We start from the raw sequence: 19947 nt of genomic DNA on the forward strand, positions 1-19947 counted from the left end.
CTTTGCTTTGACTAATCGTCGGTACGTATAGGAATCGGTTATTTGGTGTTTTTAATTGTTTAAAAAAATACTTCAACACCGGTGTGGAAATGTTTAATCGTTAATACGTATTCACGCGGTTGGAAAGAAAAATTTCCCTGCAGATTCACTAAAATTTTTGTGGTTTACTGAGCCACTTTCTAATGTGCATTATTAACTGAAAAAAAAAAAAACTGAAAATTACAAATTAAATATTCATATATGACAATTTAATTAAAATTTGCACGTTTCATGGTTTTCCGATGCTTCGATCATTTTTATAGATCGATCGTATGAAGTTTTCAGAAAATCGAAAACGTAAAATCATTGTACCACACTATACATACGTATGATCGTTAACTGTGACGTTGATGAGGGGGGAGTAAAGTAATGAAAGAAAAAAGAAAGAGAAGAGGAAAGAAGAAAAGGCGAAGAAAAAATTCACGCGTCAATCACAGTCTGATTCCTTTCACCGGAGAAAACTTTCCAGTTAAGTTACCTGGGCTAGAGGCGTTTTGGGCGTTCGCAAAAAAAAAAAAAAAAACAAAAACAAAAAAAAAATAAAAAAAAACCGCGCACTTCTCGTTTTTTTCTTCTTTCTATCTCTCTTACTCGTGATATGCGTTTTACCTTTTTCTTTTTTTCGTTTTTGTTCCGTTTTTATTTCTTGCTTTGCTTGTTCGTCCCGAAATTGAGGATAATCGTAGGTAAAAACGAGTATTTCTTTTTTCTCCGCTTCTTCGTATGTACGTAGATATAACGTTTCTTTTCGTATGATGAGTGTTTTTTTTTTTTTTTTTTTCCTTCTCAAGACACACGTGTCCTCAATTATTCGCCACATGCCAAACCCTGCGATTTGTTCGTTTCTTTCACTTCACAATATGTACTTGCCTCTGGTAACTTATACCTGCATATTCTAGTACAATCAAGGTGTATGTAACAGAGAAAGTTGGGAGGGGATCTATCATTGAGTAAAATTTTTTTTTATCATTCAGCACCGGAAACATCCATTATTACGTTTGACGTATGTGCTAGAAAGACAGCGCGAGAGTTGTTTGAAAATGGAGAAAAAAATAAAAAAAAAATTAAAAAATAAAAATAAATGGGGGGGAAGGGAAGAAAAGAAATTTAGGGTAATGAAGACGAATTAAACGGTTTCATGGAAAATAATTAAGAAAGTTTGAAATTTTATCAAATAAATATATGTAGAATATAAACACATTATAGGTATACAAATAAATGACTCGCGACGAATGAAAATTATAAATAGAATTAAGAACGAAGTCAAATATGTATGTAGAGTGGAATGAAAAAATTTGGGAAAATTTTCCTTTAACCCTAAACTTAGACTCGACTTCCTTTAACGAATTAATTTGAGGATTTTTTTTTGTGCAATTATATTAAACAATGAAGAGAAAAACACCGGCCGACCGATCGCTTCGTTCCTTTCAGTTCACTTTTGGCCTTCAGCGTTTAGGTAATACTATTCCGAGAGTTTCGTACTTGATTAATTTGCCTATGAGTACGTAGTTATGTGTAATAAAGCAAACAAAAAGAAAAAAACAATAGAGAAGAGAGAGAGAGAGAGAGAAAAAACCATCGAGTGACGTTAACGGAAAATCATGAACCTTTGAAATCCATCGAGTATATTTATGCAGGCGAACGTTATTCAACATTCAACGATTCGAAAATCTAGTTTCACCAAATGTTTCCACGCTGCAATGCGAATTCACATCCGATGATGCTTCTGCTTTTGTTGCTCTCGAATTATACCCGCCATTATAGGTAACCAACACCCACATATCCATGGAATAGCTGCTGTCGGTCTTGTGGGAATGGATTATGCGCTGATCAATAATTACAACGAAACTGCAGGTATCGATTGCGGATTTAATCAACGCCTCTGAAAGTCTGAACGGGTATTTCTAAGTTCACGATTTGCAAATTGCAAACTCTGGGAAAACACGCGATTTCACACAGTTTGTTCGCTGGTAGCTGCTCGCCTCAGGCCTTGAGGTATATGCTGCTATCCTTTTCCAGGGTGTCCAGTATTCATGGGAATTATGGAATCAGGGAATTCTCAGGAAATTTCATATACCCTGGAAAAAACCTGGAAATCTCAGCGAATTTTATTTCGTATGTGGAATATACTAATTTTCGTTCGAGATTCATAGAAATTTTTCCATTTGGCGAGAAAAATAATATTATTCTTTCAACTCTCAGGCAATGGTCATGAACCAAGCCCTGATTTCTTAAAAATTGTACGACTCTTAGTCATTTATAGTCATATTTTTCATTTATTGTTTAGGTGCTAACAAAGTGGATAAATAATAATGATTCTGGCCTGGAAGACCTGGAATTCTCAGGGAATTACGTTTTTACAAATAAAACTAAAAACTTATGCGGGAATGAATTCTACTGAAACGTTCTACGTTGCTTCTCTATTTTCTTTGATAATTATTATTTTTTTTTTTTGTTTCTCTCTCTCTTCATCGTTCCGATGTATTCTGTAACGAAATTCTTTCACTGCAACACTAAATACGACCTTGCGGTTTTGCCTTCTATGTGAGAAATCTGTTCAGTCGAAGCGTAATGAATTCAGAGACTCGTGTGTCGAAATTTCGTCGTCTTGAAGGATGACGACGTGTCGTTCACCATGTTTGACTGTTGGCGGGTGTGAAATTTTTTTTCGTTTTTTGACATTTTTCTGTACGTTCGATGGTTAGTAAAGCGGATTTCTGTGTACAATAAATGTACGTATATATTTATATGTTCACGTATGGCTGTTGCTCGTATCATGTCATTAGGTACGAGCTCTTCTTTACACCTTGACCCAAAAACTACTATTCATGCTGTGTCTAAGTATTTTCGTGTGTCACTGCCGAGCTGATGTCTAACTGCGGTGTTTTTAGTCAAACTATTCCATGGAAAAACAATTTTTCGATTCTTACTGTGAATGAAATGATAAAACGAAAAATGCAGCGTTATGGGAACATGTATTGAAAACATTCTGTCGCGGACTGCAGCTGCATCGTGGAAAATTGACGTCATCGGTAATTAATTGGCTCACGTTGAAGGTTCAACGCCTATTCATCGGTCGATTGTCCTCCGATAAATCGCGGAAATCCGCGTTTGATATATGTATACGATAAAATAATAGCAACTAGTTTCACTGGATTTTTACTACTTTTCAAACTTACGAAATTTATAGTGAAAATCCGGCATTATTCTGCCTATTTTCATGTGTATGATATATAATATTTTAGTCTTTGTCGTCGCTGATAGATTCTTGCAAGGCCAACGTGTTCGCAAAACGACTGATTTTTGGACTGCAGGATGTATACTTGTTATATTATACGTAATAAGAAAAACTAATTTAACTAAAAGAATCAGGTGAAACTAATTGACAGAGGAAGGGAAAAAAAAAAAAAAAAAAGAAGACGTATGGGATTGACGGAGAGACGGAAGTCGAATTATCGACGAAGGCCTCAGGATGCCTGTTGCAGCTGAATTCAATTGAACGTCGATAAATAATTCGTCCTTTAGTTCAATGATAGGTGCGAGTGCAAGTATGTGAACGCCATCGTTTATACCATTAGTGGCTGCAGGATTTCCGTTTTGTTTAGTTCATACGTATGGAACGAATGACTGAATCGACAAGGTCCTTCCTCCCATAACCCATTTCAGATGTTGGTATCCCTTTTTATTTCTCAAATAAATAAATAAATAAATAGGCGAAGAAAAGACTCTACTTGGGTTCCTTCAAGGCGTCGAGCAGCAGCTGATCTTTCGAGATCGACAGATGTTTATTATTATTATTATTATCTATTATCAGTATTACACTATTGCTATTACACTATTGTTATTATTATTATTATAACTGACCTGAATCATTCACTTGTTGGACTATTGGAAAAGGTGATCGATTTCGGGGTCCAAATTCTCCAATAATTGACATCGAAATACGTAGCGTAAGCACAGCGCTCGCTTTTCGATTGGCTGCAGGTTTATAAATTGATTGTTTGCGCTGATTCGCGTAAACCGGGTTATTGTTTATCCAGATCTCCTCCTTTTCTCTCCTCTTCTCTTCTCTCTTCTCCTTTCCGTCTTACTGTCAATTATTGTCACGCTCTCACGAAGGCCTAATCATCTGTCTCTCCGGCGGTGTACCGTAGCGATGTTTTTTCTTCTTCCGCTTTGTTTGTTCGATAAATTTCACCCGCGGTTTTCATTACGTCTCTTTGCTGATGCTGGGTGCAGCTGATAATCTGCTTACGTGTATATCCGCGGTGCTTAGAATTCTTCAAATTTTGTTCCGTTTTTTTTTTTTTTTTTTTCAAATTCTAGTTCGGCGTCGTTCCAAGCAACACACACTTGCGATATCTTGTTGGTATAAATAATGTAACATTTTTAAACACCCTTGTGTATAATATCCGGCAAAATGGCGCGCTGCTTTTATAATACGTTTTCATACCGTGTAAAATATAGTTACATACTTCAGGCGGAACGTAATTTTTTTTTTTTTTTTTTTTTTCATTGCTTTTTTTCTTACGCTCCACATTTTTAGACTCACTGTTTTTCTTTTTGTTTGTTTTTTCCTTTTTCTTTTTATCCTTTTTCAAACCGTAAGCGAAAGCAGAAATCTAATTTCATCATTTATATACTTCCTTTCTTATATGTATACCACGAAATTATATTTCATTGTTCGTTTGTTCATCGTCCGTGATTTTCTTTACGTATTTTACAATCGCTCGTTATGTGTTATAATACTTAGGTGTACATAAGAATGTCTCAAGGAGGAAGGAGGAGTGATCAAATGAATTGAAAGTTTCATTGGATTCTATACCGTGCTGTTAATCTCACTCTGAACCCTCTGCTACTTTTTCTTCCTATATAAACTATTTAAATAATACCGAGGCCAACGAGTTTCCCGGTGACAACTGATGCGGCGGCGGCGGCGGCGGCGGTGGGATTAACAATGCGTGCAGAGTAATTAGTTTTTACATGTTGGTATTGTTTTGTTGCTGTTGTTGGTTGTTATATCTACGTACCTATACCTACATGTATCCACCATTCACCACCGGAGCGTAACTTGCGGACTTCCTGGAGGGACGCGTTATTGTCGCAGGACATTTTCTATTCCTGTGGAATATTATCTGGATTCTGGCTGGATAATATGAATTACGTTTTATACGTAATTCGCATCTAATGAAAGAGAATTTGCAAATTATAACTACAGTTTTAATAATACGTCAATAATTATTTAATTGCTACAAGTTTATTAAATTTGACTAACGATGGGCACCATTATTGGGTTTTTACTATTAGTAGTATCCTGAAAGTTGAAATCATCGCGTAAATTTTATTCGTGCTGCGGTATATTTTAACAGGTAGCGTAAAGTGCTTGATTTTAGCCTGTCCTTGATTGTAGTAAATATGCAAACTCGTCGTTGACTAAAATTAATTCTTTGTCATAATCGCGTGGCGCAATCCGTCATGTCGATTGGTTGGATCGAAAACAATTTTGGCAGAGACTGTCTAGCTTCGTTATCTCATTCAACGAGAGACGTTGGCGGCGTCGAAATCGCACGACGACCGTGATGTTCAGACTTGTAAATTCTTTCACAGCTCGCGCGAAATTAACAAGAAGAAAATGTGAAGAATACAAGAAAAAAAACAGGCTGTCCGATGAATATTTTACCACCGAGAAATTTATTTTAGATTTTCCTAAGTATTCTCACTTACCTAAATAATCGAGATATCTACTTTGTTTTCACATTTCTGCGGCAGATACGTATGTTTTTTTTTCTCTTTTTTTTTTTTTTTTTTTTTTTTTCTACTATCGTCATGATTTTCTTATTTTTCAACGGTTTCTTTCAACCAAGATGTTATATACTTATATGTACATTATAAAAAACAAAAGAGATTTAATTCGCGAGATGTTCTGCAGCGCGGCGTGAAAAGGTAGCGTGGAAAATAGAAATAATGACCGGTTGTCCGTCCGTCGTTCCTCTCTGTGCTTGCTTACTTCCTGTTTGACTGTCTGTACACGCGGTGATAACGCAGAACGAGAGAGAGAATGAGATTGTGTTAACACGAAGTGCAGAAAGACAAGTACCCTGTGATCGAGGCGTATGTACTCATTGTCTCATATATATATATACCTATATATACATATATATGTATAAAAATATATAAAGGAACCGAGGAGGAACGGCACTCACAGCTCTGAGGTACTTGAACCCCAGACTTAATTGCCCAGCAGCAGCAGCTTTCGCGAAACTTCTTCTTCGCGAGAGCGAATCGCCGTTAACCTTCGTCTGGTTCTTAGCTTTTATCGCCGAGGATGCGAATTCGGATCTCGTATAATTTCCTCTCTGTAAATCGGTGCATGTGAAGCTATTTGCAGTGTAGCAAACTTGGCCATCGATGCACTCGACTTGTAACGACGACGGACGGAAAGAGTATCGAGAGACGATCTTTCTTCACTTTGGCTAGAAGCGTTTCAGTTTGTGCTGTGGCGAGTATGTGTTTCGAAGGGTTTAAACACCTCAGGCATCGACTTTGGCCGGGGTTGAAATTTCGATTTTTTATAATTCTGAAATCATCGAATTCCGGATTTTTTTGTGGCGAGAGTTTGAGTAAAGAAATGAAAATTTTATGAAATATTTAAGTTTTGAATGGTCTGAATCCGACAGTGTCAAAGTTTCGAGAGGGCAGAACGTTGACGAGTCAAAGTTCCGAAAATGCGAAATTGAGAAAAAAAATTTAAATCCGAAGCATCGAAATTCCGAATGATCGAAGATTTTTAGTTCTATGAGTTTTTGGTTTGCAGAAATTTCACCACTTTGATCTTTCTTTGTTTTGGACTTTTGATATTTTTACGTTTGGAATTCTGGTCATTTTGAGTTTCGGTTTTTCTGATCTTTTAGCTCCACTTGTTGTGTTAGTCTATCCTGTGTGTGAGTCCTGTATTTTATTTTTCGGAATTTTGCACTATCGGAAAATTTACTTTTCGCTACTTTGAATCGCCGGGTTTTCAACATTTTCGAAACTTCGTTCCTTCGTTAAAGTTCGACTCAACCAAACGTCGTTATATTTATTCCAGCAGGTTTTTCAAAAAACAAAAAAACCAAAATCAAAATACTACCTCATCTAATAATCCAACCACGGAGAAGAGAAGGGGAGACGAGAGGAGATGACAAATACATGGTTTTCTTCTGAAACTGGCGCCAGCGAAATGTCTTTCCATATATCTAGTATCTGATAATGCTATGCAGGCCATCGATCATTCCCTTGATATCCGCCTGACGGACGTTTCGATATGAACGCTTCCGCTCGGTCACGTGACTTTCTCCGGGGAAGATGTATATATAAATTCTTTTTGAGATCATGCTCTATATTCGGTTTTCTGAATTTACTTTTGCACTTTTTTGGTTTACTTAAATATGTCTTTATATATACCTATATATATAAAAAAAATTTACGCCCCTAAAACGACGTGTATTCTTGAGAATAAAATCTCTGACGATGAGATTAGAGATCAAACGTGAATACGTTTGTTAAAATATTCTCTCGTCATAGTTTTAAGATTTTTTTCTACCGCGTAAATTGGCTTAACTGCTTTTGTAACAGCGCGTTTCCTGCACAGCGCACTGATACAAATTTCTGTATGGAACCTCATCCATTTTAGGTACTGGAAGTTTTTTTTTCGGATACGGAAACGTGAATTCACCATACATTTAATGCTTATTCAATTTATAAGTACAATAAATTTACTACACAATTTAGAAAATTCAAATGACTTTTTTCTGTTTTTTCTTACGAGGTTTTAGTAAAATCAAAAATTATCATTGCAATTTTAAGACAAATACTCTATAACAATTCACGTCGTTGCATCGAATTTTTTGTAAATTGACGACCTTATTTCGTCAGTTGACAACTCTTTTGCACAGTAAATGTGTAATAAATTCACAATAATTTTTAACAGTGCGTGTCAACGTCAGGGTGAAAATTTGACAAACATTATAGGAGGGGAGGGGGCATCTTTCATCACGATAATACAGAAACGATGATCGTTGGTTCTAAATAATATTTTCACGCCACACATCGACGTGTATGAATGCGATATTGAAAACAGGGCATTTCAACGCTCATTCTACAGCGACTAGACAAGAATTTCAAAACTTTTCCATACGTCGCGGAAGGCTTTCAAGTATTTCAATCTTTTCGTAGTTACAGGCACCCACCTCGTATGCATATGTATGTATATATATATATACACCTGTGGAGCTGTTTCATAACGAGGCAAAGTCCCGTTATAACGCCATTTAGGCTCGTCGCTCGTTATCTATGTAATATAGTATATATTTCTCTGCAGGGTGCGTGTCAGATGATATATTTATATATACATATATAATATAATATATAGGCAAGTCAGACGTCGATAAACAAACTTTTTTCGTCGTTAGAGGTAAAATCGAGAATTCCCGCATTCATGGCTTTACGAGGACTGAAAATTGAATCACCGCCGTCTACAGCTGCTGAATTTGACGAGTGGTGGAACGTTTCCAAGTTTATTTTTTACACATTATACGCGTCTTCGTTAGCGAAAAGTAGCTTGAAAATTTTTTTTCTTTCCTCTTTCCCTGTTTAAAGAATTAATCACTTGATCGGGAACGGCTTGAACGGGAAAATGAGTTGCCGAAATTGCGACTCATGGTTGCAATATGTATATATGATACACCTTAAAAAGACAAGTTCATCGTTAGTTTAAAACGGTAGTCAGTTTATTTAGTTCTGCTTTGCATTGTAATTGGAAAATGTAATTTCTGCCTCCGTCTCATTGTTGAACGGCTATTATTATTATTATTATTATTATATCCGCGCTTGAAAGTTTAGGGTACAATATGTAAACATATATCTATATGTAGGAATATACGCACTTTCTTCGCTGTTATAATTAAATAATTGTTTGCAGAATTGTGTAAACGTGTGTGTATGTGTGTGTTTATATATAATCACGCGTGTACGTACATATGCCAACTAGTTTTGTTGGCACAGGTGTGTCTTGACGAGGGAGCTGTGTACCTAGTTACACTCACGTTGCGATCACGTCTCTACTTTTTCTATAACCCGCGTTTTAATCTATACTATACACCTGCCTATTCATGGGTTTTACGCTTGTCCGGCGTATTGTAATTAAGGAAGGGAAAAGCATGTATCAATAAAAAAAAAAGACAACCTCTGAGGTATCGTGAAAAATCGTCGGTGTATGTATATGTATAAGGATATTATTATAGGATTAAGCAAAAGATTTTTTTCGTCATATTATTTATTTAAATATGCATTTTTACTTAATTGCAGCACAAAGGTTTGAAGGCTTATTGCAATGTGCAGCAGCTGCTTAATACATTTATAAACGTTTGTGGATTAAATGCATCGTCTTGCAGGGACCTTTGAAATTTATCATTATATATATATATATATATGTATGTATGTATGTATGTATGTATGTATGTATGGATAGTTTCAACTGTATTTCTCAACTGAATGCTAATCTGATTTTCTTCTCGCTCTTACTTTTACTCTCGTGTAATTATATACTTATATCGGTTTTGTGTTGTACGTATATGTGTAATTACGTGTGTGCACGAGGTGTGCATATACCTATAATAATAAGCCTCAACGAGTTTCAACTTTCGATCGGCTAATTGCGATCATAATTGAATTCAACGCGCTATCGCGCCTTACTTGACATTCATTTTTACATTAGTTATCGGTTTCTCGATTAGGCGTACCTATCGTGTAGAATATCTGTAACGTTCGAAATTGAAAATTTGATGAAAAGAATTTTGCACCTCTCTCTTTCTCTTTTTTTCATTCTCTCTTTGGTCGAAACTTTCAACATACGTTGGTATATAGGATCGATGAAAATAAATTGCGGAAGAAAGGAGTTTAAGCTTCAAATTGGAGTTCGTATAATATCAACCAGTTATATAGAAAAAGGAAAATAACGAGTTAGAAATAAGCTCCACCTGCAATTATCTACACCACACGACGATGTGAATAGAAAGCGACGGATAGAAAGCTTGAAATGCAATTGAAATTGTTTAGTCAAAGAGTCAGAAGAGCGGAAAATAGTTTTTTTCTCAATCAAAGTCGTTTCTGCTGAGCATAGACACGCGAATAAAGGGATTGTCTAAAAAATATTAATACAATGCAGTAACGTATAAAGTGTAAAACGAAGAAGAAGCTCGCAGGCTTCAACTTCACTTCGAAATTTATGATCGATTCGGTAATAGATTAGTAATAATAGTTTTGATATCGGATTATATATTGAGACAATTTTTCAACGTTCATTATCGTTTACTTCCAGGAAATTGAAAAAGATTCAATGAATGCGAAAAATGCAAGATTTCATTTCTTATCACTATAAATTTGCGTTATTCTGCAGGTTTTTCGATGATTTGAATTTCGATTCATTTCATTTCAGAATATACCAATTTAATGCAAACGAAGTGAACATAATAATCGTGCATTCGCATATAAGTACCTACGGAAAAAGCATGAATTTTTAATTGATCGATAAAATCGAGACTTCAAAACGTTTGCCGGAATTTAGGTTCTCGACTTTTGGGGTGCGGAAAAAAATTATCTAAATCCACACGCGTACCCGCAACTTTTGCACACCCGGTCACATCGATTTTCAAAAATCTTCCATTTTTGCTCCACCCTGCTGCGTAGGTAGGTATCGTGCCCCGTCTTCCTCATTTACAGAGTACAGTTAGTTGACACGCGTTCAAGATTATATCGATGACGTCATCGCAGGACCGGCGATTGGGGCCAAACGGCTTGAACCCCGACCATTTTACGTATCATTCGCTGGTCCCGTGCCCTGTTCGTTCGGCCTATCCATTCGCGCCTTTATGTTTCATTATTGGTGCTCGTGATTCATCAGCATTAATCAGTGGATGCTTCACACACGTTGATGCTCAAGGAGAACATGCCGGTTCGGATCTCTTGAATATACCCAAATGCAGCCACTCTTCGGAAGGACGATTCACGCTTTCTATGTATAATAACGAATAACTGATTGTGAATTCATTTTACTGTAATAAATTCTCTGTAACTATGCAGTTAGTTCTACAGTTTCGTTTCTCGTGGAAACACCTTGAGGGTATAAAATGATATTCAGTTTACCAATATACATATATATATATATATATATATGTGTGTTTTCGAACTTGTCTTCGAATTTTGACCGTGACCTAGTGATGCGGTATTCGCAAACTCGTATATACGGTGATATTCTATGAATAACTCGCAACTTACATCGAAGTATAACTTTAACTAGTTGATGAACTAATTGCTACTCTCCGACGGTGTGGGTCGGGACGATTAGCCTCGTAAGCAAGCGAGTATTCTTACGTAAGCATGCACAAGTTGTATATCATCGGAGTAGAGGAACGTTACTCGAAGAGTGGTAGAAATGATCAATTGATTAATTATCACGTTCGTACGAATGTGTTTCGCCACGATACTAGCGATCTTCTTCGACGAAAGTTGATTTTATCCTTTCCTTGTGTAGTACGAGGTAACGGTACCAAGCATCGATTGTTTAACGTTACTCGAATGAAATTGTTACTTGAAACAATAAGTGAACAATAAACGAAAAACGATCTCTTTCAAGATATCTTAACCCGAAAATAATCCAACGACGTCGGGGACGTTGGAATAAACAACGAGAATAAGTGGATAATTAGGGGTCGAGAAAAAAACAAAAAAAAAAAAAAAAACGTCAGTACATGTCGGAATTATGACGGAGGAAGTGGGCGGCAACGTCGTCGTCTCGGGGACCCGAGGTGTCAAATATTAATGATTTTTACCGCGTGTCGAGAGTGCAGTAGCCCCTTGGAAAACAGCGTCTTGGCGTGCTGGTCACGTCCGTCAAGACCACCACAACGCTTCCTCCGGTTATAGGTGTAAGGAGAACGCGCCAGGGCACCGTATGGGAGTTGCATGGTCTGGTCTGGTCTGGTCTCGCCTGTTGCAGTGCTCGGCATGGGTTCGAGACGCGATATGAAACTATACATATGTACACCCGTACACCAACCATCTTCGGAAACCTTCGCACACTCGCGTTGTACCCACACTCTTCCATTCCATTCCATTCCATTCCATTCCATTCCCATTCCATTCTTCCTCTCACACTTTTGACGCCTCACGCACACGCGTGAAAAACTTCTCGTTGTCCACGTGCAGTTAGTTGGAGATAGGAGCGTGGGCATGGGCATGGGCATGGGGCACGGGCACGAAGCCCCCATCCGTGTACCACTACGGTAACCGGGAACGAACGAACGAACGACGAACGAACGAACGAACGAACGACTGACTGTGTCTCTGTGTGTCTGACAGCAGTCAGTAAGTCGGTTACATTCATCCGCGAACCGGCAGTAGTCAAGCGTACAATAATGACTGGCCACCTCCTCGCGTTCACTTCACTAGACTTCGAGACTTATACCTCGGGGTTTCTAGTAAATGTTTAAACGGTCGTTGAACGATACAGGAATTCGTTTTGCTCTATGTGTGGCAGCGGGCAGGTGTTACATACTCGGGAGTCTTTTACTAGGTGGAACTACTCGTCGTTCGTCGTTCGTTCCTTCGTTCCTTTTTCTTTCTATCTTGACCGACGTACGCCTTGGTTTGGACAAAATCGGTATTCATGTGTGTACAGACAAACGCACACCGCGAATCATGCTGTTCGAGAATACTGTGTCAGGGTGAGATTATGGTGTTTGGTATTGCAATGTGGTGAAAAAGTTATCGGAAGTGAATCGGGCTCCGTGGATTGATCTACTTCTCGTCAGGACCGGGTTTTCACGTCGATCAACGAATCTTATTATATTTGATACTTCAATTGTACGCGCGGTTGGTTTAACAATGTCAAAGAGGAAGTCGTCTGCATTGTTACCTTGAAATGTTAAAGAAGAATAGTGAGAAAGGACCAGATTTTGGACTTTGGTGACCATCGGTTTTAGACGTTGGTGAATCGTTTATGCAACAGCTTGCAAGTGCGGAGTTTGCTCTTTATTTTTTATTGCCGAGGCAATTGAAGAAAGAGTCGAAGTTGATTGGTAATTGAGAAAGAATATCAAGTGCTGGTGGTAGTAGTTGTGGTGGTGGTGGTGGTGGTGGTGGTGGTGGTGTTTTATCCACGGTGTTGGCGGTTTTCACGCTATTTATTTGATCGTCGTGTGCGTGAAGAAGGGAACCGAGCAAATGTATAATCCGGAATTACTGAAGACCGTCTGGACGAAGATCGGACAAATGTGTGGATACATGATGTGCGCAAAATCCTATCTCTCAGGCGAGTTGTCTCTTACGTAGAATATATATTATTACACATACATGTGTAAACATGTTTGTATAAATGTGATTCCGTGCATATCTTGACTTCACCTTCGGTTTTTCTATGCCTTTATGTACACGTTTATCCTTGTGTGTTTATTCATTCGATATATCTCCGCCTCTTCACGTTTATCTAAATGACAAGGACCTGTTTTTCTCTGATATATTATATGCTCGAATAAATCAACCAGCCATTGATATACCGTGACGATATACACCTACCTCTTGGAGACACGTTTAATCGTCTCGCGAGTCGAAACAGCGAATCTTTATTTTCAGATTTCTTTTAATTTACCAGACTTTACGGTTCATTTTTTCGACCGTACGGAATTCACGTTTCTGACTCGTTACGATAATTCGCAAGATCGTAATCATTTTTCTAAGCTTTTTCGTTTTTACGTTTTTTCTTCATGTCGCCGAAGATCGTTGTATAAAAATATTAAAAAAGAAATTGAGAATTTTTACTGGGGTCGTTTCATATAATCAATAAAAATCCATCAACGGCTGACCAAACAATTCAAATTTTCGTACCGTGAATACTGAACGTTTGAAAATTCTACCGGAAGTACTGCCGTAATGTCACTCACGGATATATTTCCTGACTCACACCTTGCAGGACGTTATTATACATTTACTACTTTCACCCGTGACTATATTTGTATGGCCTAATTCAAATCGAATATACAATACGATCTATTTGCAGGTCGTGGCATAAAATTGTTGACTAAAAAAATTTACGGTGAGGAATGGAAAAAAATACACGTATTTAGAGAAATTATATATCACACGAAAAACGTGGTCGACACTCCTTACGTACTCATTATACGTTTCTTCTTATTCGTTTTCCATTCAATTTACACTTTTGAATTTTCAACTGGGATCGCGGTTGTCGATTTTTGTTACGTTGTTTGTTCGACTGTACGGTAACTTCCGGTTCTCTGCGCCTATAGGAATAATATTTTATAAGTCTCCATAGCGTTGGATATATATATAAAATTTATTATTATTATTATTATTATTTATCTGTATTGCATAATTATTTCTGTGAAAATGACCCATTGTTATAAATTTTTTTTGGGGACCAAGGTATAAAACGACACGTGGCTTTAGTGGCCGCTGAGGTTTGATGACTTTGTGTACAGTCGTCTTAGTCTTTGCCTTAGTCTTCGTCGTTGAGCTACCGTAGCATAACGCTTTTGCGGCCGCGTAGTTTCGCGGTATATTATTTTTACCAAGTTTACGTAAGAGCCGAAATGTTCTTGTAGTTTTTTTTTTTTTTTTTTTCCTCCTCCTTTTACCCCGCCTGTTTCTTTGCGTTTTATTTTATTTTATTTTATTTGATTTTGTTTTGTGGAAAATTTCCACGCTGTCGTATCGCAAGAGAGAGAGAGAAAGAGAGAGAGAGAGAGAGAGAAACTTGCAGCTAAAACTGTCAACACGGCTATATCTATTATAATATAGCTTCACAGATGAATTTGACACTTTTATGCCAGACTTATAGTTTCCACATTATACTGCTGCAAAAATTTGACGACGATGCCAGAGGAACGCTAATTTTGTTAACAATTTTGTTAACAATTTTGTTGAAATTTTTTTTTTTCGTGGTTTTATCAAGAGCCGCGTGTATCTGAGATACTTTAAATTGATAAAATTCTTTCGGGTGGTTTTAAAAACTCTTCAATCTCTAAGCCAGCAATTTATTTTCAACTAATCTTCATTGCAAATGGTTGATTATCTTTTACTTTACCTTGTACCGGTGCTTCTTTATTTTTTAATCTTTGTATATTTTGCGTGACTTTGAAACTCTGTTGAAAAACGAATCAAGTGACGTAGAAAGCCTCTCAATCATTTCTCATTGAAGGGTCCCCGCCTGATTATATATACATATATAGTGTTATATATATATTATAAACAGCGAGGAGAGCTTAATTATAATCGTGATTGAGGTCTTTTGCATAAAATTCTTGAAGTTCTTCGTTCTTCTTTCGGTTATTTTTTATTCTGTACTCATCGTTTGATATTCATTACCTGATATTTACATTTTTACGGTACAATTTCAAGATGTAACTTATACTCATTACAATGTCAGCGAGTACTTGAAAAAAATTTGAAACCGATCGAGTTACCGAAAGCTCTTCAGATATATCGCCGTTACAATAACTCGAGATTGTTTTCCATTTAAAGAACAGTCGATCGAGAGAAAAAGTCAAGGCACACAAGTACGAGTTGAACTGGATGCAACTTTTTTTTTTTTTTTTTTTTTTTCACAAAAAATTTCTTTCGCGAATTTTCATTTCATCTTGTGAAAAATATTTTTTTTTTACCGATCATCTCTGATATCGATATATAATTACTTAAATATACTCCTCTTACAAAATGATTTATAAGTTTTTGGGTTGAACAATGATGAAAAATTTTTGCAAGTTTGACGATGAAAAAATTCTTCTATATCTTGATTGCTTGCAGAAATTGGCAATCGGCTGGTATAAAAATATATACATATATAGCTATACGTGAACTAACCAGTTTTCTTCTACTATAATTGTGAACGCGCATATTCATGGTTTGTCATTCGTTTTTTCTTCGGCGTTTACTCGTTAATTTTATTTGATTTTCGCTTGATTGCGACGAGTCTCAAATACCGATCCAAGTCGGGATTGAGTTTGGGCACGCGAGGTCATATGGCTAACTGGTAATTCGTATCCTCCCGCCCCGCTGCAGGAATAATTAAAATTCAAACGCCGAATTCGCACGTTTCAATTGCTACCGTTACTCTTTCCATTACCGGACGAATGAAACCACCGGCTCTTGTGAATTGGGCTTAATTTGCATCGAACAGCTATGCGGATTACACCATTTTAATTTGCGCCAGCGCCTGATGCGTGCAGTTTTTTTTTTACTTTACTTTAAAATGAATCGTACATAATTGTTATTCTTTTCACGTAAATTACCGTGTAGATATATATTTTTGAAAAATCTATGAGGACATTTTTTTTACTTATGGCCAAATTTCATTACCTACACATGTCCAGGCTTGTTGGTTTTAGGCGAGCATCGACTAAATCTCGTGGAATGATAATGAAAATAGGGAAAAAGTCTTGCCCTTGGTGGTGTGATAAAATGAGATGGAATTGATTCGAAATGGCCTAATTTTTTTTCACCGTTTCTAGTTCCGGCTTCTGAAATCGAATCGAGTTTCGGCCGGAATGGGCACACCTACGTGTCAGGAATCTCAGTCACTATAGGAGCAGTTAGCGTGTACGTGAGTGACTAATCATTCCTCCAACTCCATTCCACTGTACACCCGAAGCATTTTTCACGGCCTCCCGCAACGCGGTGTTGAAAACTTTTTTTTACTCCATCGTCGCGTGATTCTTCTCTTTTTAATGGTAATTATTATTATTATTATTTGATCATTATTATTATCGTTCTTCTTACGATATTCCACAATATGCAAACGATTATCCATCTGCTTTCTACAAATATTATTGCTCATATTTTTAGGCGAAAATTTAAGTCACAAGTCTTCAAAACTTTAAGGAACTCGTTTAAGAATTATTCAGATTTTGGTAACTGAAGGTTATTAGTTGTTCATTGATTTACAGTTTTTATTTTTCGAAGTTAAATTAAACAAAATTTATAACGATTATAACGAAGGATTTTGCGAGATCACTATTATCGATTACGACGAATAAACTAAAAGAGTTTTACAAAATTCAGATACTTGTATAATATATCGCTAATTGTTTTTTCTTCGTTCAATGTCTCTTGAAAAAAAAGAGAGAGAGAGAGACAGAAATTTATCTTCGATTTATCAGAATCGTCGTCTTAGTCGTCCCACGACGGTGGCGAAATTATTTCCTTTGGAAATAATTATGTGCATAACGAGTAGATTATTCAAAGGTCTCTGATTTTATTACGAATAAAAGGTACACGAAATAACTGAGTAAGGAAATAATTTTATTTCCACGATTGAATCGCTCTACGAATTGGGTAATATCTATTCACAATTATACGTTAATACAGTTTAAATAATTGGACAGGAAGTCAGGTGACTTGTAAATTTTCGAAATACGGGGTAAAAACATTATGCTTACGCAATATAATTTATCGATTTATAACATGGGACGGAGACCCTCTTCGTGGGCGGCTACGTTTGCAAGTGTAAGTGTCGAAGGCGGAAGCTAACATGCGAACAACGCGACGCGACGATCGCTTGACACATATTATTGCCTACATATTTAAACATATTTAAACGTACGTGTAGTATAGCACTTGAACGTTTCAACGTTCGTCAGGTTTACACATCGTTTTATAAACGGTTATTTATGCATATAAATGGACACCGAGTGGCGTAATATTATTCCGCATAATAAAAGTCGAATCGCGCGCGCTCGCGTGTGCTCGCGTGTGCGTGGGATGAAAATCCAATCACATCTCGAGTAACTAATCGAAATAATTATTCCTGTAATATGTATGTACAGTAATATGTTTCGATTTAATATTATGTACCGCTAGATGCTGCAACACAGATATATTTTTGTTAATAATTTATTATACATATTTATATTTTCAACAAAGTTATAATGTATAAGTGTTATATTTATTTTATTACCACTTAATATACCTACAAGTTTTAAAAATATAGAGAAACTATCATTTTATTTTAAACGTATAATAATATAATTTTCTTGAAAAATTCTTCACCCCGACATTATTTTACAAGCTAATAATTATTCATCGTTTATGCCAGCTTAAACGCTGTAACGCATTATGCATAAAGGACGTTTGGATTTCTGGAGTTCTTATAATATTACTGCAGCAAGCTTCCAGCTGGTTCGTTCTGATTTGGATTTTTATCGAGTTTCGTATCTGGGGTAGTTTGTTGGCACTCTGCCTTCCACGCTGCCGCATTTCGCGGTTAGGGGTGCAGCAATGTCAGCATCGGGGGTTGGGCTTGTAAGTAAAGCTCACGGGAAACGGGGTCAAGGTGGAAATTCTCCACCGCATTTACCTAGGTCAAACCAACCCAACCTCTGAACTCCGTTCATTCATTACCATTATGTTTATTCATTCTTAATTACCACCGGCTCTTGGAATTCAACTCGCTCGAGAATGACGAACCCACAGTTCTTTGCTCAATTACGACCGTTTTTATTCCGTTTTATTATACAATTATTATTATTATTGTTATTATTATTATCACATCAAAAACTTAAAAATTCATTTATTCAAATTTTTTTTTTATATATAATAATCTTTCTCTCTCTCTCTATCTCTCTCTCTTTCTGTTTATCTTCGCTGATGATTAGAACGTCTTTCATTTTCAAATTATATAATATAATCCACGTGCGGAGATGTTTTATTGTATCATTATTATGCCAGTTTTGACTTATACTTACGCAGGTATATATGTGTATAAAGATAATGGTAAGAGAGATTGATGGATCGTTGGTATTAAATTGCGAAGGATTGAACCCACCCGCGGGAATAAATTGTCTCAATCTAAGTGACAAAGGTTCGTCGGGTTTTTTTCCCCTCTGCGCCGTGCCGTTCTTTTCGTCATCAGCTGTGTCAATTTTCACCCACACGGTGTTCAGGTCGATATATTTTTTTATAAACAGTGTGAAAGTTTAAAAAAAAATTTTTTTTCATACTATAATACGGTTTTACCGAACTTTTATATAATTACGATATTATACATATTATTCGTATATATATATATATATATGTGTATAATGGATTGATTATAGATTATAAATGTTGAAAATATTTTTACATTTCTTCAATGTATCTGTAAGTGATTTACTTAATTACTATGCTTATTATTTCCGTTGATCGCAAACAATTAAAACGCTTGGTTGAATTTTTTTTTTCCGTTGAGATGCAGACATTGCCTTACTTCTTGAATCAGTATGCAATATATAAAATTTATACCAATTTATGGTGAATAATAAATGTAATTTAAGAATAACAGTCGAATCGATATCTTGGCTGTAACTGCAGAGTCACTTATACTGTGTATAAAAGGAATCGGAATTATTTTCTGCCGGTGATTTCTCGCTGTTTAAACAAGCTGCAGAAAGACAGAATTGCTTTAGTTTTATTAAAGAAAGGAAGAAAGAAGGAAAAAAAGAAAACAATACGCGATAAATTGAGAATCAAAGTATTTAAAACACTAGCAATTATTTTTACGTTTAATTGTCGCGATTCTTGAGATTACTTTTTCTTTTTTCCATCTCTATTGTGACAATGAAATTAAACTCTCGATCAATTCATCGACGATTCTCAACGATTTGAATATCTTTCGCTGGTACGTAGGTAAATTCATTGTCAATTTAAAGGTGAAAGCGAATCGCGCTGAATTTCGGAAATTGGGCAAAAACTTATAATATACGTAGGTACATATATGTATATTAAATATGCACTCGTAGAGGCTCGCCAAAATGGATATTTAGCGATCGTCAGCAACCCGTTTCAGATATGCGAATTCTCGGGTTAAGCTAAGGAGGGACGGAA

The 19947-nt window shown here is 36.4% G+C and overlaps 1 protein-coding gene across 4 annotated transcripts in view; it reads left to right on the forward strand.

The window, feature by feature from the left end:
* Window positions 1-19947, forward strand: part of LOC124405487 (serine/threonine-protein kinase tricornered) — a 118487-nt gene that overhangs the window by 48629 nt on the left and 49911 nt on the right. Inside the window, exon 1 of one of the 4 annotated variants that reach the window (XM_046880413.1) lies at window positions 13220-13387. The exons of the other annotated variants lie outside the window; for them this stretch is intronic. Coding sequence (XP_046736369.1) covers window positions 13300-13387 — 88 coding nt within the window. The 5' untranslated portion in view covers window positions 13220-13299. Of the gene's footprint in view, window positions 1-13219; window positions 13388-19947 lie in introns of those variants that run through there. 4 annotated transcript variants of the gene reach the window in all.

The sequence above is a fragment of the Diprion similis genome, chromosome 4, assembly GCF_021155765.1.
Source record: "Diprion similis isolate iyDipSimi1 chromosome 4, iyDipSimi1.1, whole genome shotgun sequence".
Classification (NCBI taxonomy): Eukaryota; Metazoa; Arthropoda; class Insecta; order Hymenoptera; family Diprionidae; genus Diprion; species Diprion similis.